Below are 24,535 nucleotides of genomic sequence, written 5' to 3'. Positions count from 1 at the left end.
TGTGGGAAGTGTCCCTGACTACTATGTGTGCGGGAAGTGTGTCCAGCTGCAGCTCCTGACAGACAGCATGACGGCACTAAAGCTGCGGATGGACTCTGGAGCATGTGCGATGCTGAGAATGTTGTGGATAGCACAAAAAGTGAGTTGGTCACACCGCAGGTAAGGGTTAGGACAGATAGTGAATGGGTGATCAAGAGACAAGGCAAGAGCAGGAAGGTAGTGCAGGAGTCCCCTGCGGTCATCTCCCTCCAAAACAGATATACCGTTTTGGATACTGTTGGGGGAAATGACTTACCAGGGGAAGACACCAGCAGCCAGGTTCAGGGCATCATGGGCGGCTCTGCTGCACAGAAGGGCGGGAAAAAGAGTGGGAGAGCTATAGTGATAGGGGACTCTATTGTAAGGGGAATAGATAGGAGTTTCTGCGGCCGCAACCGAGACTCCAGGATGGTATGTTGCCTCCCTGGTGCAAGGGTTAAGGATGTCTCGGAGCGGCTGCAGAGCATTCTGGAGAGGGAGGGTGAACAGCCAGTTGTCGTGGTACATGTAGGTACCAACGATATAGGTAAGAAGCGGGAAGAGGTCCTACAAGCTGAATTTAGGGAGCTAGGAGTTAAATTAAAAAGTAGGACCTCAAAGGTAGTAATCTCTGGATTGCTACCAGTGCCACGTGCTAATCAGAGTAGAGGGAGCAGAATAGTTAGAATAAATACGTGGCTTGAGGAATGGTGCAAGGGGGAGGGATTCAAATTCCTGGGACATTGGAATCAGTTCTGGGGGAAGTGGAACCTGTAGAAAAGGGACAGTCTGCACTTGGGCAGGACTGGAACTGATGTCCTGGGGGTAACATTTGCTAATGCAGTTCGGGAGTGTTTAAACTAATATGGCAGGGGGATGGGAACCTATGCAGCGAGACAGGGCGAAGTAATATGGAGTCAGAAAGAGATGGTAGAAAGGTAAAAAGCAATAGTGGAAGGCCGAGTAAACAAAGGCAAGAAACAAACACTACATCATAATTCTAAAAGGACAAAGGGTGTTAAAAAAACAAGCCTGAAGGCTTTATATCTGAATGCAAGGAGTATCCGTAATAAGGTGGATGAATTAACTGTTCAGATAGATGTTAACAGATATGATGTGATTGGGATTACAGAGACGTGGCTCCAGGATGATCAGGGCTGGGAACTCAATATCCAAGGGTATTCAACATTCAGGAAGGATAGAATAAAAGGAAAAGGAAGTGGGGCAGCATTGCTGGTTAAAGAGGAAATTAATGCAATAGTTAGGAAGGACTTTAGCTTGGATAATGTGGAATCTATATGGGTAGAGCTGCAGAACACCAAAGGGCAAAAAACGTTAGTGGGAGTTGTGTTCAGACCTCCAAACAGTAGTAGTGATGTTGGGGAGGGCATCAAACAGGAAATTAAGGGTGCATGCAATAAAGGTACAGCAGTTATCATGGGTGACTTTAATATCCAGAAAGATTGGGCTAACCAAACTGGAAGCAATACGGTGGAGGAGGATTTCCTGGAGTACATAAGGGATGGTTTTCTAGACCAATATGTCAAGGAACCAACTAGCGGGAAGGCCATCTTAGACTGGGTGTTGTGTAATGAGAGAGGATTAATTAGCAATCTCATTGTGCGAGGCCCCTTGGGGAAGAGTGACCATAATATGATAGAATTCTACATTAGGATGGAGAATGAAACAGTTAATTCAGTGACCATGGTCCAGAACTTAAAGAAGGGTAACTGTGAAGGTATGAGACGTGAATTGGCTAGGATAGATTGGCGAATGATACTTAAGGGGTTGACAGTGGATGGGCAATGGCAGACATTTAGAGACCGCATGGATGAACTACAACAATTGTACATCCCTGTCTGGCGTAAAAATAAAAAAGGCAAGGTGGCTCAACTGTGGCTATCAAGGGAAATCAGGGATAGTATTAAAGCCAAGGAAGTGGCATACAAATTGGCCAGAAATAGCAACGAACCCGGGGACTGGGAGAAATTTAGAACTCAGCAGAGGAGGACAAAGAGTTTGATTAGGACAGGGAAAATAGAGTACGAAAGGAAGCTTTCAGGGAACATTAAAATGGACTGCAAAAGCTTCTATAGATATGTAAAGAGAAAAAGGTTAGTAAAGACCCCTGCAGTCAGAATCAGGGGAAGTCATAACGAAACAAAGAAATGGCAGACCAATTGAACAAGTACTTTGGTTCGGTATTCACTAAGGAGGACACAAACAACTTCCGGATATAAAAGGGGTCAGAGGGTCTAGTAAGGAGGAGGAACTGAGGGAAATCTTTATTTGTCGGGAAATTGTGTTGGGGAAATTGATGGGAATCAAGGCCGATAAATCCCCAGGGCCTGAAGGTCTGCATCCCAGAGTACTTAAGGAGGTGGCCTTGGAAATAGCGGATGCATTGACAGTCATTTTCCAACATTCCATAGATTCTGGATCAGTTCCTATGGAGTGGAGGGTAGCCAATGTAACCCCACTTTTTAAAAAAGGAGGGAGAGAGAAAACAGGGAATTATAGACCGGTCAGCCTGACATCGGTAGTGGGTAAAATGATGGATTCAATTATTAAGAATGTCATAGCAGCGCACTTGGAAAGAGGTGACATGATAGGTCCAAGTCAGCATGGATTTGTGAAAGGGAAATCATGCTTGACAAATCTTCTGGAATTTTTTGAGGATGTTTCCAATAGAGTGGACAAGGGAGAACCAGTTGATGTGGTGTATTTAGACTTTCAGAAGGCTTTCGACAAGGTCCCACACAAGAGATTAATTGCAAAGTTAAAGCACATGGGATTGGGGGTAGTGTGCTGATGTGGATTGAGAACTGGTTGGCAGACAGGAAGAACATAAGAATTAGGAACAGGAGTAGGCCATCTCGCCCCTCGAGCCTGCTCCGCCATTCAATAAGATCATGGCTGATCTGGCCGTGGACTCAGCGCCACTTACACGCCCGCTCCCCATAACCCTTAATTACCTGATTGGTTAAAAATCTAACTATCTGTGACTTGAATACATTCAATGAGCTAGCCTCAACTGCTTCCTTGGGCAGAGAATTCCACAGATTCACAACCCCCTGGGAGAAGAAATTCCTTCTCAACTCAGTTTTAAATTGGCTCCCCCGTATTTTGAGGCTGTGTCCCCTAGTTCTAGTCTCCCCAACCAGTGGAAACAACCTCTCTGCCTCTATCTTGTCTATCCCTTTCATTATTTTCAATGTTTCTATAAGATCACCCCTCACCCCTCAGGAAGCAAAGAGTAGAAGTAAATGGGTACTTTTCAGAATGGCAGGCAATGACTAGTGGGGTACTGCAAGGTTCTGTGCTGGGGCCCCAGCTGTTTACATTGTACATTAATGATTTAGACGAGGGGATTATATGTAGTATCTCCAAATTTGCGGATGACACTAAGTTGGGTGGCAGTGTGAGCTGCGAGGAGGATGCTATGAGGCTGCAGAATGACTTGGATAGGTTAGGTAAGTGGGCAAATGCATGGCAGATGAAGTATAATGTGGATAAATGTGAGGTTATCCACTTTGGTGGTAAAAACAGAGAGACAGACTATTATCTGAATGGTGACAGACTAGGAAAAGGGGATGTGCAATGAGACCTGGGTGTCATGGTACATCAGTCATTGAAGGTTGGCATGCAGGTACAGCAGGCGGTTAAGAAAGCAAATGGCATGTTGGCCTTCATAGCGAGGGGATTTGAGTACAGGGGCAGGGATGTGTTACTACAGTTGTACAGGGCCTTGGTGAGGCCACACCTGGAGTATTGTGTACAGTTTTGGTCTCCTAACTTGAGGAAGGACATTCTTGCTATTGAGGGAGTGCAGCGAAGGTTCACCAGACTGATTCCCGGGATGGCGGGACTGACATATCAAGAAAGACTGGATCAACTGGGCTTGTATTCACTGGAGTTCAGAAGAATGAGAGGCGATCTCATAGAAACGTTTAAAATTCTGACGGGTTTAGACAGGTTAGATGCAGGAAGAATGTTCCCAATGTTGGGGAAGTCCAGAACTAGCGGTCATAGTCTAAGGATAAGGGGTAAGCCATTTAGGACCGAGATGAGGAGAAACTTCTTCACCCAGAGAGTGGTGAACCTGTGGAATTCTCGACCACAGAAAGTTGTTGAGGCCAATTCACTAAATATATTCAAAAAGGAGTTGGATGTAGTCCTTACTACTCGGGGGATCAAGGGGTATGGCGAGAAAGCAGGAATGGGGTACTGAAGTTGCATGTTCAGCCATGAACTCATTGAATGGCGATGTAGGCTCGAAGGGCCGAATGGCCTACTCCTGCACCTATTTTCTATGTTTCCATGTTACTAGGTGACAAGGGATATCCACTTCAAACTTGTCTGATGACACCCGTCAGAAACCGAAACAATGAACGCATCAGCGCAACAATGGATGCCATATGATCATCAGATGTGGTTAAGCCATCGGATCGGCATGCTGAAGATGTGCTTCAGGTGCCTAGCCAGATCTGGAGGCGCCCTTCGGTATACACCAGCAGGATTGTCATGGTGTGCTGCACTCTGCACAACATTGCGCAGCAGCGATCTTTGGATCTGCAGGAGGAACAAGGTGAACAGCTCAGATCCTCTTCAGATGATTTGTATGGGGAGATGGAGGAAGATGAGGAGGAAGGTGATGAGTGCAATACAACCCTAGCTGCTAATATTGCTACCAGGGCTGCCCTTATTAATGCAAGGTTCACTTATGTTGTACCAATGGACCCATGTCATAAGTACATGCAACAGCCACACTTATCGTTGTGAATGGCAAGCGCCATTCCTTCACTGCTGACTGCAAAATCTGGGCTAACTCGTTGGATTGTTCATGTTGCCAGAGCTAAGTGCAGCATTGAATTATTGAAACGTAACCTAATTTTAATTTTAGAGCTTCAGGCAATGAAAACACAAGCTGAATAATTGCTTCCGTTTCTTGTCTTGATACAGCAAGTGATCAGGAAGGCCAATGGAATCTTGGCCTTTATTGCAAAGGGTATGGTGTATAAAAGCAGGGAAGTCTTGCTACAGTTGTATGGAGTATTGGTGAGGCCACACCCAGAATACTGCATGCAGTTTTGGTTTCCATATTTATGAAAGGATATACTTGCTTTGGAGGCAGTTCAGAGAAGGTTCACAAGGTTGATTCCGGAGATGAGGGGGTTGCCTTCTGAGGAAAGGTTGAGTAGGTAGTGTCTCTACTCATTGGAATTCAGAAGAATGAGACGTGATCTTATCGAAACATATAAGATTATGAGGGGGCTGGACAAGGTGGATGCAGAAAGATGTTTCCACTGATAGGGGAGACTAGAACTAGAGGGCATAATCTTAGAATAAGGGGCTGCCCATTTAAAACTGAGATGAGGAGAAATTTCTTCTCTCAGAGGGTTGTGGATCTATGGAATTCGCTGCCTCAGAGAGCTGTGGAAGCTGGGACATTGAATAAATTTAAGACAGAAATAAACAGTTTCTTAAACGATAAGGGAATAAGGGGTTCTGGAAAGCGGGCAGGGAAGTGGACCTGAGTCCATGATCGGATCAGTCATGATCGTATTAAATGGCGGAGCAGGCTCGAGGGGCCGTATGGCCTACTCCTGCTCCTATTTCTTCTGTTCTTATGTTCATGTGGCATTTTCAAAGTAGATTTAGCTTGGAGTTTCATGTGGTCTGATGTTAAAAGTGCAGTTCCTTCCCTGAGTATATTTAGTTTAGAGTTCAACATTTTATATATTGAATAGTTGGAAAATCATAAAAAGCTCTTTATTCCCTAAAAAAAAACTTTCAGTGAGTAATGTTAGTTTGAATGTTTCCAATTACTGTGTTCAACTATATTCAGATAGGGTTATCAGTAGCAAAATTGTAATAAAAGTTCTTTCAAGCTCTATAACAGAAATACAATCCATATTCAGAAGACCCAGTAAGAGTCAAAGTAATAAATACTCAAACTTGGTTACTTTCAGCTCTTCTAATAGCATCACCCAGTTTAACACTATCAAGGAGAGCAGAAGTTCCTAGATTCAATCACTGGTTTTTGCTAACTTGATCCTAACCTGAGAAGCATTTGGGGTGTTACAATTTCATCGCCACTGGCTCATAATCCTGGAACTCCCTCCTTAACAGCACTGTGAGAATACCTTCATGGGTGCAGCAGTTCAAGAAGGCAACTCACCACCAGCTTCTCGAGGGAAAACAGGGATGAGCAATAAATGCTGGCCTTGCCAGCGACGCCCACATCCCATGAATGAATAATAATAATAAAATTGGTCACAGCGCCTCTGATTTCTAACCAGTGACCATTGCTAGAAAGTCACCAGGAAAAAGGGAAATTTAAAAAGAAATCGCTGACTTACCACCTGACGTTTGCCTTGTCCGAGGTACAGGCAGAACTTGACTTTGGCAGCCAGCACTCCTGCGGGGGCCTCATTAATATATTGAAATCGGGGTTAAATTATGCAATTTTGATATCAAAGTGCTCTGCCACAGCTGCTTCCTCAACCCGCCCACAACCCATGGGCGGCACAGGTTGGATTATGGCCATTTGCATCACAACTAAAAAAGATCATAAAGTGCAGTGGGTAAAGCCGGAAGCAGGTTTGAGCATGGTCATTAAGTGTAACTCCTTGCTGCTTGGTTTTCTTTTTACGTTTCCATCTAACTTAAAATTTTACTGCTGTTTCCCTACCCCAATCTTTTACATGATATTCTACTAGGTTTTTAATTTGATAACTTCTGTTCCATCCACATGCACAAAATGGCGATTGCCCCCTACCCAAATTCCCTTGCCTTCCCGGTTTCCTCCTCTCTGTCTTGCTCTGTCACCCCAGGCGCCTGTTTCTCGGCCCAAGTATAGGTGCTTGCAGCCTCAGTCCCGCTGACCCACCACCACCATCCTAATGGCCCAAGTGTATCTCTCTGTTCCAGCTTGAACTTCAGCAGGCTCGCAAATCAAGTGACATGTTGGCAACTTAGCCAGCAGCTAATCAAATGGCCCCATTCTCCTCTTCCAGCATATTAGGGGTAATGTTATCCCTCAGGCGGTGGGGGTTAAAAATTAATAAAACGTGAAACTCGACCCCACCCACCCACCTACAATTTTAATGGATGTGGATTGGGGGGCGGACGACCAATGTGCTCTCAGGACACGGATCGGTCACTAAACTCTTTTAAGGAGGCTATCTGCCTCCATTTTAACTTGTTATATTTTTAATACATGAAGGTTGGGATTCCGGGGCCTCGGGAATCCTGGCAGATGAAAGGAGGCAAAAAGGGTTGGATCCATGAGTTAAGCACCTTTTTTGCACTGCTTCTGGTGGTAAGACAAAGGTCCTCCACCAGCCTGTCCTCGCCGCACAACACTGCCCCCCAAACATCAAGATCGACGGCACGGCCCTGGACAACATGGACCACTTCCCCTATCTCGGGAGCCTCCAAGAGCAGGCATTGATGATGAGATCCAACACTGCCTCCAGTGCGCTAGTGCAGTCTTCGGCCGCCTGAGAAAAAGAATGTTTGAAGATCAGTCCTTCAAAACTGTCACCAAGCTCATGGTCTACAAGGCCGTAGTAATACCCGCCCTCCTGTATGGCTCAGACACGTGGACCATGTACAGTAGACACCTCAAGTCGCTGGAGAAATACCACCAGCGATGTCTCCGCAAGATCCTGAAAATCCCCTGGGAGGAGAGATGCACAAACATTAGCGCCGTAGTCCAGGCCAACATCCCCAGCATTGAAGCACTGACCACATTTGATCAGCTCCGCTGGGCAGGCCACATAGTCCGCATGCCAGACACGAGACTCCCAAAGCAAGCGCTCTACTCGGCAAATGAGCCAAAGGCGGGCAGAAGAAACCTTACAAGGACACCCTCAAAGCCTCCGTGATAAAGTGCGACATCCCCACTGACACCTGAGAGTCCTTGGCCATAAAACGCCCTAAGTGGAGGAAGTGCATTCGGGAGGGCGCTGAGCTCCTCGAGTATCGTCGCCGAGAGCATGCCGAAATCAAGCACAGGCAGCGGAAAGAGCATGCGGCAACCCAGGCTCCCTGCCCACCCTTTAGCTCAACGACTATCTGTCCGACCTGTGACAGGGACTGTGGTTCTCGTATTGGACTGTGCAACCACCTAAGAATTCATGCTAAGAGTGGCAGCAAGTCTTGCTCGATTCCGAGGGACTGCCAATGATGATGATGATGATGAACCAGGAGGAGCAGAAGCACTTCCCCCAACCCACCAAGCTTCATCAACATCCCCCACCCCACCGCCATTGCGAAGTCTGATTCACCCTTCCACGATGTCCTGTCTTGTGATGTCTGATTTACCTGACATCCACTCCACGGTTGCTTTCCAACCCGGCAGACGGCAGCTGGCTTTCGGGCGATAGACCTGGTGAAAACATTTAGAACAGGTCCTGCCATTATTTTTGACTAGACCTGCGGGAAACCCTTAATTCCGGGGTTCACGTATAAACCCCCCCACCACATTTCCCCCCAGCACAGGGTTATTACCGGGCCCAAATGTTGTATTACTGCCTGTAGAATTCTACAATGGAGAAGTTCTGTATTTCTCTTAACAAGACCAAACTATATTGCCAGTAGCACATTGTACCTGTATTTTTTAAATTCATTCATGAGATGTGTGCATCGCTGGCAAGGCCAGCAGTTATTGTCCATCCCTAATTGCCCTTGAGGTGATGGTGAGCTGCCTTCTTGAACCACTACAGTCCATCTGGTGAAGGCAGTCCCACAGTGCTGTTAGGTCGGAAGTTCCAGGATTTTGAACCAGTGACATTTCCAAATCAGAATGGTGTGTGACTTGGAGGGGAACTTGGAGGTGATGGTGTTCCAATGTGCCTGCTGTCTTTGTCCTTCAAGGTGATTAATATCCGCTGGTTTGGGAGGTGCTGTCGAAGAAGCGTTGGCGAGTTGCTGCAATGCATCTTGTAGATGGTACACGCTGAGGACACTGTGTGCCGGTGGTGGAGGGAGTGAATGTTGAAGGTGGTGGATGGGTTGCCAATCAAGCGGATTGCTTTGACCTGGATGATGTCGAGCTTCTTGAATGTTGCAGCTACACTCATCCAGGCAAGTGGAGAGTATTCCATCACACTCCTGATTTGTGACTTATAGATGGTGGAACGGCTTTGGGGAGTCAGGAGGTGAGATACACGCCGCAGAATACCGAGCCTCTGACCAGCTCTTATAGCCACTATATTTATGTGGCTGATCCGGTTAAGTTTCTGGTCAATGGTGACCCCCAGGATGTTGATGGTAGGGGTTTCGATGATGGTAATTCTATTGAATGTCAATGGGAGGTGGTTAGACTTTCTCTTGGTGGAGTTGGTCATTGCCGGTCACTTGTGTGCCGCAAATTTTGCCTGCCACTTATCAGCCCAAGCCTGAATGTTGTCCAGGTCTTGCTGCATGTGGGAACAGACAGGTTCATTATCTAAGGAGTTGCAGATGAAAGTGAAAAATCCCCACATTTGACCTTATGATGGAGGGAAGATCATTGATGAACCAGCTGAAGATGGGTGGGTCTAGGATATTGTCCTGAGGAACTCCTGCAGCGATGCCCTGGGACTGAGATAAGAGGCTTTCAACAACCGCAACTATCTTCTTTAGTGCTAGGTATGACGCCAGCCAGTGGAGAGTTTCCCCCGATTCCCATTGGCTTCAATTTTACTCGGACTCCTTCATGCCACACTTGGTCAAATGCTGCAATGGTGTCAAGGACAGTCACTCACACTTCACCTCTGGAATTCAGCTCTTCTGTCCATGTTTGGACTAAGGGTATAATGAGGTCTGGAGCTGAGTAGTCTTGGCGGAACCCAAACTGAGCATCGGTGAGCAAGTTATTGGTGAGTAAGGTGTCACTTGAAAGCTCTGTCGACGACACCTTCCATCACTTTGCTGATGATTGAGAGTAGACTGATGAGGCAGTAACTGGCTTGATTGGATTTGTCCTGTTTTTTGTGGACAGGACGTAGCTGGGCAATTTTCCACTTTGTCAGGTAGATGCCAGTGTTTTGGCTGCACTGCAACAGCTTGGCTGGAGGCACGGCTAGTTCTGGAGCATGAGTCTTCAACACTACAACCAGGATGTTGTCGGGGCCCTAGCCAGTGCGCTCAGCCATTTCTTGATATAAAGTGGAGTGAATCAAATTAGCTGAAGACTGGCTTCTGTGATGGTGCGGACTTCGGGAGAAGGCTGAGATGGATCATCCACTTGGCACTACTGGCTGAAGATGGTTGCAAACGCTTCAGCCATATCTTTTGCACTAGCATGCTCGCTCCACCATCATTGAAGATAGGGTTGTTCATGGAGCCTCCTCCTCCCATTAGTTGTTTAATTACCCACCACCATTCAGGACTGGATGTGGCAGGACTGCAGAGCTTTGATCTGATCTGTTGATTGTGGGATTGTGGGATAGCAGCGCATTTGGAAAGAGGTGACATGATAGGTCCAAGTCAGCATGGATTTGTGAAAGGGAAATCATGCTTGACAAATCTTCTAGAATTTTTTGAGGATGTTTCCAGTAGAATGGACAAGGGAGAACCAGTTGATGTGTATTTGGACGTTCAGAAGGCTTTCAACAAGGTCCCACACAAGAGATTAATGTGCAAAGTTAAAGCACATGGGATTGGGGGATAGTGTGCTGACGTGGATTGAGAACTGGTTGGCAGACAGGAAGCAAAGAGTAGAAATAAATGGGTACTTTTCAGAATGGCAGGCAATGACTAGTGGGGTACCACAAGGTTCTGTGCTAGGGCCCCAGCTATTTACATTGTACATTGATGATTTAGACGAGGGAATTAAATGTAGTATCTCCAAATTTGTGGATGACACTAAGTTGGGTAGCAGTGTGAGCTGCGAGAAGGATGCTATGAGGCTGCAGAGTGACTTGGATAGGTTAGGTGAGTGGGCAAATGCATGGCAGATGAAGTATAATGTGGATAAATGTGAGGTTATCCACTTTTGTTGTAAAAACAGAGAGACAGACGATTATCTGAATGGTGACAGATTAGGAAAAGGGGAGGTGCAACGAGATCTGGGTGTCATGGTACATCAGTCATTGAAGATTGGCATGCAGGTACAGCAGGCGGTTAAGAAAGCAAATGGCATGTTGGCCTTCATAGCGAGGGGATTTGAGTACAGGGGCAGGGAGGTGTTGCTACAGTTGTACAGGGCCTTGGTGAGGCCACACCTGGAGTATTGTGTTCAGTTTTGGTCTCCTAACTTGAGAAAGGACATTCCTGCTATTGAGGGAGTGCAGCGAAGGTTCACCAGACTAATTCCCGGGATGGCGGGACTGACATATCAAGAAAGACTGGATCAACTGGGCTTGTATTCACTGGAGTTCAGAAGAATGAGAGGGGATCTCATAGAAACGTTTAAAATTCTGACGGGTTTAGACAGGTTAGATGCAGGAAGAATGTTCCCAATGTTGGGGAAGTCCATAACCAGGGGTCGCAGTCTAAAGATAAGGGGTAAGCCATTTAGGACTGAAATGAGGAGAAACTTCTTCACCCAGAGAGTGGTGAACCTGTGGAATTCTCTACCACAGAAAGTTGTTGAGGCCAATTCACTAAATATATTCAAAACGGAGTTAGATATAGTCCTTACGACTAGGGGGATCAAGGGGTAAGGCGAGAAAGCAGGAATGGGGTACTGAAGTTGCATGTTCAGCCATTAACTCATTGAATGCCGGTGTAGGCTCGAAGGGCTGAATGCCCTACTCCTGCACCTATTTTCTATGTTTCTATGTTTAGCTCTGTCTATAGCATGCTGCTTCCACTGTTTAGCATGAATGTGGTCCTTTGTTGTAGCTTCACCAGATTGGCACCTCATTTTTAGGTATGCCTGGTGCTGCTCCAAGCATGCTCTTCTACACTCCTCATTGTACCAGTGTTGGTCCCCTGACTTGATGGTAATAGTAGAGTGAGGAATATGCTGGGCCATGAGATTGCAGATTGTGGTGCAATATAATTCTGCTGCTGCTTATGGCCCACAGCACCTCATGGATACCCAGTTTTGAACTGCTAGATTTTTTCTACAAATATCCGATTTAACACGGTGGTACTGACACACAACACGATGGAGAGTGCCCTCAGAGTGAAGACGGGACTTCGTCTCCACAAAGACTTTGCGGTCGTTACCCCTACCAATACTGCCATGGACAGACGTAACTGCGACAGGTAGATTGGTGAGGACAAGTTCAGGTAGCTTTTTCCCTTGTGTTGGTTCTCTCGCCACTTGCCGTAGCCCCAGTCTGGCTGCTATGTCCATCACGACTCATCCAGCTCAGTCAGTATTGGTGCTACCAAGTTATCCTTGGTGATGGGCGTTGACATCACCCATGCAGAGTACATTCTGTGCCCTTGCTACCCTCAGTGCTTCTTCCAAGTGGTGTTCAACAAGGAGGAGTACTGATTCATTAGCTATGGGACAGCGGTAGGTGGTAATCAGCAGGAGGTTTCCTTTCCCATGTTTGACCTGATGCCATGAGACTTCACGGGATCTGGAGTTAATGTTGAAGACTCCCAGGGCACTCTCTCCCGACTGTATACCACTGCACCGTCACCTCTGATAGGTCTATCCTGTCGGTGGGACAAGACATACCCAGGGATGGTGATGGAGCAGCCGTGGACATTAGCTGAAAGGTATGATTCTGTGAGTATGACTGTCATGCTATTGCTTGATGAGTCTGTGGGACAAGTCAATTTTGGCACAAGTCGGGCTGTTTGTGCCTTTATCGTGTCTGAATCCGGTACCTAGGTCGATGCCAGGTGATCCATCTGGTTTTATTCTTGTTATTGCCTTTTGTAGCTGTTTGATACAATTGAGTGGCTTACTAAGTCATTTCAAAGGGGAGTTAAGAGTTAACCACATTGTTGTAGGTCTGGTGTCACATTTAGGCCAGCCGGGTAAGAACTGGCAGATTTCCTTCCCTAAAGAACAGATTTTTTTTTAATGATAATCTGGTAGTTTCATGGTCACCAGTACCAATGCTATATTTTTATTCCAGATTTATTTAATTAGCTGAATTTAAATTCCCCAGCTGCCATGGTGGGTTTTGAACTCTTATCTCTGGATCATTAGTCCAGGCCTCTAGATTACTTGGGTTACACATCAAAGCATTCTATTTAAAATGTTCTAGATGGTACTATACATTTTTGCGTAACAACTTCAGCAGTGTATGCTCCACAGCCAGGGGTCCCGATGTTTATACCTTGTCAATATGATTGTGAATATCAGTGACTTGCTTATTTACAGTTTACAGTACAAAGATCTGTCTTTACTGCTCATTACCTATTAAAGCAATCCATTCTTTTCGGAAAACCAACTTCAGTGGGTTTAAATTTTGTGGTGTAAAATGTTGAGTTGTTTTGTCGGTATCATTGAACTAATTAACAAGTTAGGAATTTTACAGCTCAAAGAGATAAAGCGGGCAGTAAAAGACTCTGAAAGTGGACTTGAAAAGATGTCAATTGGTCATCACATTAAAGACCGTGCTCATGTCATTCAGAAATCCAGAAACCAGAAAACAGGTGATGAAGAAATCGATCAAGAATTTATCAACCTAAATGAAGGTGAGGCAACCATATTATGGTTAAGTCCATTTCAAAAGATTGCCATTAAGTAAAATGAAGATATCAGCATAAATGCACAGGAGTTAATTTTTCATTCATCCTTTGTATACTCAGATTATTTGCAGAAGCCAGTCTCTCAGGGCCTATTGTCTATAAATATATCCTTTTAATTTTTAATTTAATGTGCTTTTGGATTGCCTTATTGTGTCAGGGTGTTAGCATCACATTTAATTGAGATGTTTAAAATTCCATGGAGAACAATCTTGACAATTAGCTGGGATGATGCTTCCATCGTGGGACTCTGCTCATAACCCCACCAAGGTTTACAGGGTCAAGAGGAGCAGGCCTTCAGTAGTTTGGGAGTACAAAGGGGACAGATTCAAAACCTTGACAAAAAATACTTGCTCCCTTTTTTTCGGGGATTCAGGCTGGGATTGGAGCCTGGATCCCCAGATTATCCCCACATGCATTCTTAGGTCCCAACTGAGAAACTGCATTGTTACACAATCCTGTGTCTAAACTGAGGGCTGGAACGAGGGACCCAAACATCCGAGACTCACATCCTCCACATCACTGACCTTGTAAAGAATGGACAAAGGCTCCGCCGCTTACAAAGCTGATCAGAAACTTTTGTCCCTAGACTGGGAAGTCGTGCATCAGAGTCCTGGCTGAGTATGTGACCATTCTGGAAGACTCCTAACGAAGTTACGGCAGCAATCTGCTGCTTTTTGGAACCCTGTTCAATGGACAGGTAGTAAACAGAAACTTTGTCTTCTGCAGAACAGAGTCCTATAACTTGCTAATTGGTCACAAACTAGGTGCCAAATTTTTAATTTTACCAACAGATCTCCTGTGACATTACCCTGATTCAAAGGATAAACATTTTTATAATATTAGCTGTATTAATGTCATGTGACGCATAACATTAGGACACTAATATTATGTGCAACATGGCATTTGTATTAAATTGTATTCTGGGAATCTTGCTGGTGCTTTTAGGATCATAAATGAGTGTCCTTATTTATTTGCCTAATATGTATCTCTTTTATACATTACTAGTTTTAAAGTTGACACTATACTGCAAGGTGGTATTCCAGCTGGAGTTAGACATCTGGTGTTCAGAAGTAATGCATCGGGAGAGTGTGGTTTAGCTGGGGGAAATCCTACATTTTGATAACACTGGATGGCAGGACTAGGATGCATGGCCTGAAATTTGACAAAATTGCTGGGATTTGGCAAAATGAAGGGGATGCTTTTGTCTGGCCTCTTTGTGGAGAGGGAACCTATGTGTCAAAACTGGGGGATGAAATGTAGGGTTTGACTCATTGATGGATTCATGGACCCTGATATTTATGGAAAGGCAATGGGGGAGCTCAGTTGCAGAGGGGAAATCGGGGAACGCGGAGATCCTGCTGAATTTAACAGCAAGACTTCATTATAATTTTTTTATTCTGTTTCCTGCCCAGCAGCTGGCCAAATAATCAGGTGGGAAAGCCAGCGGTAAAAGACTCAATCTATGGGAAGATAATTATGACACAATAAAGTGGGATTTATTAGTAAAAATAACATCTTTCAACAATAAAAATAACCAATGTTTGGCCTAGAATATAGGACCTAGATCTAACTGTGCCTGAGATGATCACAGATGTTGGTTATTACTTTGCTCCATGTGCATTGAAACCATCCCAGTTGTGAGTGGGCCCCACCACTGCAGTAAGAGCTGTATGGTTTGTGACTGCTGTCCAAACCGCTGCTGTTGTCATCCCCTCCAACAGGAGCAGGAAGATGTCTAGCCACTTGGGTCATACTGTGTGCATCTGTACACTCCGGCTTGAGCTCTGATTTGTCCCTGGCAACCATCGCTATTTGACTAGCAGATAAATAGCTAAAAAATTATTTTTAATCCCCACCCATACTATCAATTGAAAGTTTTCTATTTTTTTATGTTTCTAATATATGGACCTCAAAATTATTTAAATTATTGTGGCTTGATTTTGGAGTGGGATTAGCCAATACAATCAAAGATAAACACGCTTTTATTAGGGCTTGGTGGGGATTGGGGGTCAGAGCACAGAAATCAGGAGAGAATGAGGCAAAGAACGGGGGTTGGAGGGTGGGAAGTACAGCTGAATTTGGCAGCGAGGAAAGACAGCTATCGGCAGAAGACTTTGCTTGTGGGGCCATGGGGAGCACTCCTGGCTGAAGAACAGTACTATTAAAATGTTATAATGAGCTGTCCGGCCTCTTCAGAGCGGAACACTGATGCGCCATGCAACTTACCACCATTGGGGAGAGGTTACGTGATTTTAAATTTTTAATCCCACCTTCTCCCGCATGACGTGGAGGGCGGCGATAATATCGACCCAATGTTATCTGTCAGCAGTGAACAAGGAAATGCGGGCATCAGCCTGACAGCATTGATGAAGATGTCCTATATCTGCAGCACTGGTTTCTAACTTCCTAAGATATCTCTGGAAAACATTATGGGTGAGAAATTGGGCATGGTAGCGCCCATTTTTAGGACGCCACGAGTGCCCTGAGAGCTGCAAAATGGCGTCCGCATCGCGCACATGCTTCGAGCACCATGTATAGTGAATGTCCGCTTGAAATATGTAGAACAGGCAAATCATGAGATTGCTACCATTTTCAAGCTGAACGCTCCAGCCAACACCCTCTCTTAAGCTCGCACAACTGAACACGCGTTAAGCAACATAAAGGAAACCCTTCCCAGCACTATTTAAAGGGATTATCAACTATTTACAGGTTAGTTGCTGGTTGATTTATTCTGTCTGTTTCTACACTGTACACGTTTTTGGTGCTTTTTATAGTAGTTGCAAATTTCTAAAAGTCTACAGGGAGTGGTGTGGCAGGTGCCGAAGTACTTTTTGCTGGCTTCAAGGCATGTGCACAAACCAGTTGCTCCTAGATATGGGTGTACTAGTTGTAATGTATTTGCTTCATGGGTCCTTTGCTTAAGAATTCATACCAACACATTGCTATGAAGAACTAGTTGATTTATTAGCAAAAGTTTTAACAATTACACTACATATCAGCAGTTCATCCACCAGACTCACAGCCACCTGCTACATTGTGGATTCCCCGAACCCAAATGGCTGCGGTTTACACAAGAACATAAGAAATAGGACCAGGAGTAGGCCACCTGGCCCCTTGAGCCTGCTCCGCCATTTAATAGGATCATGGCTGATCTGATCATGAACTCGGCTCCACTTCCCTGCCCGCTCCCCATAACCCATTATTCCCGTATCGCTCAAAAATCTGTCTATCTCCACCTTAAATATATTCAATGGCCCAGCCTCCACAGCTTTCTGGGCAGAGAATTCCATAGATTTACAACTCTCTGAGAGAAGAAATTTCTCCTCATCTCAGTTTAAATGGGTGGCCCCTAATTCTGAGACTATGTCCCCTAGTTTTAGTTTCCCCTGTGAGTGGAAATATCCTCTCTGCATCCACCTTGTCGAGCCCCCTCATTATCTTCGATGTTTCAATGAACATTGCCTCTTATTCTTCTAAATTCCAATGAGTGTATGCCCAACCTACTCAACCTTTCTTCATAAGTCAACCCCCTCATCTCCGGATCCAACCTAGTGAACCTTCTCTGAACAGCCTCCAGTGCAAGTATATCCTTCCTTAAATACGGAGACCAAACGGTACGCAGTATTCCAGGTGTAGCCTCATCAATACCCTGTACAGTTGTAGCAGGACATCTCTACTTTTATACTTTATCCCCTTTGCAATAAAGGCCATCATTCCATTTGCCTTCCTGATTACTTGTTGTACCTGCATACTCACATACTCCCTCTGTACTACAGCACTTTGCAATCTTTCTCCATTTAAAAAATAATTAGCTTTTTTATTCTTTCTGCCAAAGTAGATGACCTCACATTTTCCCACATTATGCTCTATCTGCCAACTTTTTGCCCACTCACTTAGCCTGTCTATATCCCAGTGCAGATTTTTTATGTCCTCCTCACAATTTTCTTTCCCACCCATCTTTGTATCATCAGCAAACTGGGCTGCATTACACTCGGTCCCTTCATCCAAGTCATTAATATGGATTGTAAATAGTTGAGGCCCCAGCACTGATCCCTACGGCACCCCACTAGTTACTGTTTTCCAACCGGAAAATTATTCATTTATCCCGACTCTCTGTTTTCTGTTAGTTAGCCAATCCACTACCCATGCTAATATATTATCCCTAACCCCGTGAACTTTTATCTTGTGCAGTAAACTTTTATGTGACACCTTATCGAATGCCTTCTGGAAATCCAAATACACCATATCCACTGGTTCCTCCTTATCCACCCTGCTCGTTACATCCTCAAAGAACTCCAGCAAATTTGTCAAACACGATTTCCTTTTCATAAAACCATGCAGACTCTGCTTAATTGAATTATGCTTTTCCAAATGTCCAGCTTCTGCTTCCTTAATAATGGACTCCGGCATTTTCCCAATGACAGATGCTAGGCTAATTGGTCTATAGTTTTCTGCTTTTTGTCTGCCTCCTTTTTTAAATAGGGGCGTTACATTTGCGGTTTTCCAATCCGCTGGGACCGCCCCAGAATCCAGGGAATTTTGATAGATTACAACCAATGCATCCACTATCTCTGCTGTCACTTCTTTTAAGACCCTAGGATGTAAGCCAGCAGATCCAGGGGACGTCTCCGCCTTTAGTCCCATTATTTTACCCAGTACTACTTCTTTAGTGATGGTGATTGTATTAAGTTCCTCCCTCCCTATAGCTCCTTGATTATCCACTAATGGGATGTTTTTAGTGTCTTCTACCATGAAGACCACTACAAAATATTTGTTCAACGTCTCTGCCATTTCCCTGTTCTCCATTGTTAATTCCCCAGTCTCATGCTCTAGGGGACCAACATTTACTTTATCCACTCTTTTCCTTTTTATGTACCTGTAGAAACTCTTACTATCTGTTTTTATATTTTGTGCTAGTTTACTTTCATAATCTATCGCTCCTCTATCATTTTTTTAGTCGTTCTTTGCTGGCCTTTAAAAGTTTCCCAATCCTCTGACCTCCCACTAGTCTTGGCTATATTGTATGCCCTTGTTTTCAATTTGATATCAGCCCTTATTTCCTTAGTTAGCCACGGATGGTTATCCCTTCTCTTACAGTCTTTCCTTCTCAATGGGATATATTGTTTTCTCGTGTCTTGTGAACATCAGAGACTGGCTAAGCCACTCCCACTCAATAGCTCTACAAACCTGTGGGCATACATTACACTACTTCCCCTATTTTTAGAAGCAAGGTATTGTTGTAGTTATTTATACAATATTTCAAAAGATTACTTATCTACATCATGATTACAATCTTACAAATTCGACTGCTGAGCCTGAGTATCATGTTGTAAGCTTTTAGCTTCCTTGTGCATCTATCTCCATTTTATTGCAGTTGGCTGGCTGGCTATGCTCATTTTCTATATTCTTATTTGACTCCGGAGACCGTCTTGGGGAATTTCTGTTTTCAGGGCATGTAGCCCAGGATTCCTGACCTCTATCTTCCTATGAGCTTCCTTGGAACCCTTCCATCTGTCCTCGTGTTAGCTTTCTTCTTACAATCTTGATTTTCTCAGTTATGAATATCCTGTCTAGTTGGTTTGCGTTTCCTCGTTGATCTTCACGAGTCAGATTATAATGGACGAGAAGAGCAGTACTGCTCAAGCGTCGCTTGCATGTGTCATATGGATTCTGATGCTCTTTGTCCCATATCCAATGCACCCCTTTCGTTAATAAATAATGGAATGCTGCGAGCACGGTTGCTAGTCTAGGAAGAAAACGAATATAATACTGGTCCATGCCAAAAAAGGATCATAATTTTTTCAGTTTTTCGGTTCCGGAGCCATCATGATGGCTTGCACTTTCTCCTTAACTGGTTGGAGACCATTTTCATCAACCCGCAATCCTAGATAAACCACCTCACGCTGTATGAGTGCACATTTACTCCTCTTCGGCTTCAAATTATGGTCATTGAACCGTCTGAATGCTTCTAAGATTTCCAGGCTTTCTCTCTCTGTGCCGGTGGCTATCAACACATCATATTGATTGCACAAGCTGTAATTCCCTGTAAGATCTGACCCATGGTAGCCTGAAATATCTTTGGTGAGGACTTAATACCATAGGGCAACTTAGTGAATGAATATACAGGTGCAAAGTCCCAAATCCGGAACTCTGAAAACTGGAATTGTCTGAAAACCGAACATTTCGGCGAGTGGCGAGGAGCATAGGATTGGCGGGCATCGAGGTCCGAAATCCGGCAAAACCCAAAATACGGCACGGATTCGGTCCCGAGGATTCCAAAGTTCGGACGTTATACCTGTATGACCCGAGCCATTCATTTTTATTTCCACTTCCTTCTCCTGCTTTTTCTTTTCTCTCTCTCCCTCCCTGACCAGTCTCTCCTGTCGTCATCCCTACCCAAACCCTTCATTACTCATCGACCTTCCTACTCTCATGCTGCTGTCCCAGGCTTGACTCCCTTTTAGACAAGGCTACAGCTTCCCTCTGTGCCTCTCTTGGCATTCTCTGAAGGGCCTACTGTGGTACTCATCACTGTTTCCTCACGAGCAGCAACCCCAACTGTCCCATCCCACACTCTCATCGACCTTGCCGCCCAGTTTGCCCAGGGGGTCTAACCTTGCCAATCTCCTCCCTGTCCAACTCATCCTTCCAAGCACTGATCCTGTGTATGCTGGCAGTGGATCAGCCATCACGGATCCTCTCCAAATCTCCTTGCACAATGTCCATTCACTTGCGAACAAGGCCCTTGCCATCCATGATTGCATTGACATAATGGCCCTGATGGAAACTTGGCTGAGGGATGATGACACATTACCTTTAAACAAAGCCTCCCCGCCTGGCTATACCTTCCACCACTTGCCCCGCCCAGAGCGCCGTGGTGATGGTGTGGCTCTCATCACCAAATCATACCTTGGTCTGTCCCCCTACTCCTCCAGCACTTTCTCCTCTTTTGAACATCTCACCTTATTCCACCCCTTTCACCTCTCATTTAAAATTCTTGTTCTCAACCGCCCACCCAAAAATAATAAAAATGTTATTATGGATATATCTTCACTGCTTTCTACCTTCAGCCTCTGCACCGAGCGACTTCTCATCCTCAGGTGATTTCAACCTCCTTCTCAATTCATCATGCTCTCTCTCCTCTGAGTTCACTATCCTTAATCTCTCCCTCCATGTGAATTCCTCAATCCATATTCATGGCCATCCCCTTGATCTTGCCATCTCTTGTGGCCTCGTTATTCCTACCGTGTCAATTACAAATGAGGCCATCTCTGACCATTTCCTTGTATTGCTCATCACCCACATCCTCCTTCCCCAATTCAACCCTACTTCCTTCTGCATCCGCCCCTGGAAAAAACTCTCTCCAAACTCTCTTACACTGGCACTTAAGAACTCCAAACTGTCCAACCTTTGGCCCTCCTTTCACCATGACATTTCTGCAGTCACCGATCTGCTCAACCACATCGTCACTACAACCTTTGATGCCCGAGAACATATTAAACCCATTACTCTCTCTCACCTTGGCTGTTCCCCCTGGTACAGCCCCCATCTTCACTCCCTCAAGTCCAAGGGACACAGACTTGAATGGATGTGGCGGACAACTGGTTTAGCCATTCACCGGGCAGGTCTGGCTTGACCACATAATGCATTATCGGGTCCTACTCTTGTTTGCAAAAACGGTTCACTATTCCAGGATCATTCTGGAATGCAAAGATAACACCCGGCTACTATTCTATACTGCTAACAGTCTTCTTAAACCACTGTCCCCTATCTCCACCACACTTACCTCCAACAAGTGTGAGGAGCTCATGGACCTCTTTGTCTCAAAGATTGAGACAATCCAATCAGCTGCCTCTTCGAATTCCCTTCCTTCCCCTAGCCCACCGGGAAAAACTTGCTCTGTGGCTCCCCCACTGCTCTAGCCCAACACTCGCATCTTTCTCTAAATTCTCTTTGATCTCTCCTCTTGACCTCTCCATGCTCATCTTGTCCATGAGACCCACTTCCCGCTAAACCTCTGACCACCCAACTTCATTTTTTGGCTTCCATGTTGACCGATATTGTTAACAGTTCTCTTTCCTCAGGTACTGTCCCCCTCTCCTTCAAATCTGCTGTCATCACCCCTCTCTAAAAACCAACCCTTGACCCCACTGTGCTTGCTAGCTACTGCCCCATTTCCAATCTCCCTTTCCTCTTCAAGGTCCTTGAACGTGCTGTCACCTCCCAAATCCATGACCATCTTTCCCGGAACTTCATGTTTGAATCCCTTCAATCTGGTTTCTGCCCCTGCCACAGTACCGAAACAGCTCTGAAAAAAGTCACTAATGACATCCTTTGTGACGGTGACAAAGGTAAGCTATCCTTCCTCATTCTTCTGGACCTGTCTGAAGCCTTTGACACAGTTGACCACTCCATCCTCCTCCAACACCTCTCCACCATCGTCCAGCTGGGTGAGACTGCAGTCATCAGGTTCCATTCTTAGCTATCTAATCGTAGTCAAAAAATCTCCTGCAATGGCTTCTCTTCCCACTCCCGCATCATTACCTCTGGTGTCTCCCAAGGATCTATCATTGGCCCCCTCCTATTTCTCAACTATATGCTGCCTCTTGGCTATATCATCCGAAAACGTGGAGTTAGTTTCCACATGTATGCTGACGACACCCAACTCTACCTCTCCACCACTTCTCTCGACCCCTCCATGGTCTCTAAATTGTCAGACTGCTTGTTCGACATCCAGTACTGGATGAACAGAAATTTTCTCCAATTAAATATTGGGAAGACCGAAGCCGTTGTCATTGGTTCCCACCACAAACTGTGTTCCCTAGCCACTGACTCCATCCCGCTCCCTAGCATCTATATGAGGCTAAACCAGACTGTTCGCAACCTAGGCATTATATTTGACCATGAAAAGAGCTTACAGCCACAAATCCACGCATAACTAAAACCATCTATTTTCATCTCTGTAACATTGGCCGCCCCTGCCCCTGCTTCACTGCTGCTGAAATCCTCATTCATGCCTTTGTTATCTCTAGACTTGACTACTCCTATGCATTCTTGGCTGGCCTCCTACATTCTACACTACGTAAACTTGAGGTCATCCCAAAATTCGGCAGCTTAACTCGCACAAAGTCCCAGTCACCCATCATCCCTGTGCTCGCTGACCTACATTGGCTCCCGGTTAAACAACGCCTTGATTTCAAAATTCTCATCCTTGTTTTCCAATCCCTCCATGGCCTCGCCCCTCCCTATCTCTGTCATCTCATCCTCACAACCCCACGAGATGTCTGCGCTCCTCAAATTCTGCCCTCTTGAGCGTCCCTGATTATAACTGCTCAACCATCGGTGACCATACCTTCAGCTGCTTGGGCCCTAAGCTCTGGAACTCCCTCTCTAAACCTCTTTACCTCTCTACCTCTCTTTTCTCCTTTAAGACACTCCTTAAAACCTACCTCTTTAAGCAAGCTTTTGGTCATTGCCGTAATTTCTTCTTATATGGCTCGGTGTCAAAATGATCTGTTTTGTCTTAAAACACTGCTGTGAAGCGCCTTGGGACATTTTACTATGTTAAAGGCACTATATAAATAAAAGTTGTTGTTTGTATGTATCAGATATTGCTGACTATCCTGGTCAATGTTGAGTTGAGCATAGGCGTGGGAGAGATCCAATTTTGTGAAGACTGTGGCTCCCGCCAGTTCTGCAAACAGGTCCTGTGATGTCGGTAAAGGGCCTTCATCAGTTGTTCGATTCAGGGTAATTTTATAATCCTGACAGAGCCATACCATTTTGTCTGCCTTCAGAACTACAACTATCAGTCTTTACTAAAACTCCGTTTTTCTCCAACTTATCAAGCTCTTGCTCAACCTGCGATTTTAATGCATATGATACCGGCCTTGGTCTACAAAAAAATAGGTTTGACATCCGACCTAATCCAAATATGTGCATTGTATCTCTTGATGCCCTCCTATGAGTCCTCAAATATGTTAGCATATTTCTCCAACAGAGTATCTAGCCGAGACTTAACCATTTCTGTACTACAGACGCTGTACCAATCCAAATGAAGCACTCTTCGTTAATTTTTGCCCATGAGTGTCGGCTGATTGACCTATTTCGCTATAATAATAGGTAATCTTGCTTGTTGCTCTTGGTATTGTACTATACACTCCATTTGTCCAGCATCTGCAGTTTTTCCCCTGAATATGTTTTCAGCTCTGCTGAGCTCGCCTTTAGTGGTATGCCCCTGAAATTCTTGTAATACACATCCTGACTCATTATTGAGCAATCAGCAGCTGTATCTATTGTCATAATGATCCGTTGATTAATAATCACTACTAATGTTCTGAAATCTTGACATAAGAAATGTACTGCCTTGCACTTCACTGCATATATACCAAAACCTACACTGTTCTGCTCGGTTTCCCCCCAGTGAAGTTTTTGATTATCGTTGGGCCTGTCCTTGAATTTACATGTGGCTGTAATGTGTCCCCTTACTTGGCACTGATAGCATCTTGCCCACTTACTGACACTGTTGTACGATATGGTTGCCATTACACCTATGACATCTATCCCTCTTGATTTCATAACTCTTCCTCACACTAGGGCTCACCCTTTTCTACATTTCTACAGCCCGGTGACTGTGAATTGCTACTACTACTGGTAAATTCCTGAATATTTTTGTCTGCCGTCTCCATGGAGGTGGCTATCTTGCAAGCTTTCTCAAAAGAGAGATCATCCATACCTAACAATTTTGATTAATTGTATTCATTTGTTAGTCCACATACAAATTAATCTCTAAGAACCCTATCTAGGATTCCTCCAAAATTGCAATGTAGAGATAATTTTCTTATGCCAACAATGTATTCAC

At 44.9% G+C, this 24,535-nt stretch overlaps 1 protein-coding gene across 3 annotated transcripts in view; it reads left to right on the top strand.

Annotated features, from left to right (window-relative positions):
• mlf1 (myeloid leukemia factor 1) overlaps positions 1-24,535 on the top strand; it is a 194,006-nt gene that overhangs the window by 71,604 nt on the left and 97,867 nt on the right. For all 3 annotated transcript variants that reach the window (XR_011593545.1, XM_070882345.1, XM_070882344.1), the window contains exon 5: positions 13,461-13,620. Coding sequence is in view for 2 of the 3 variants with exons in the window: in XM_070882345.1 (XP_070738446.1) it covers positions 13,461-13,620 (160 nt within the window). In the remaining variant the exon portion in view is untranslated. The remainder of the gene's footprint in view (positions 1-13,460; positions 13,621-24,535) is intronic.

The sequence above is a fragment of the Pristiophorus japonicus genome, chromosome 6 (assembly GCF_044704955.1).
Source record: "Pristiophorus japonicus isolate sPriJap1 chromosome 6, sPriJap1.hap1, whole genome shotgun sequence".
Classification (NCBI taxonomy): Eukaryota; Metazoa; Chordata; class Chondrichthyes; family Pristiophoridae; genus Pristiophorus; species Pristiophorus japonicus.
This window is presented reverse-complemented; position numbering and strand designations above follow the sequence as displayed.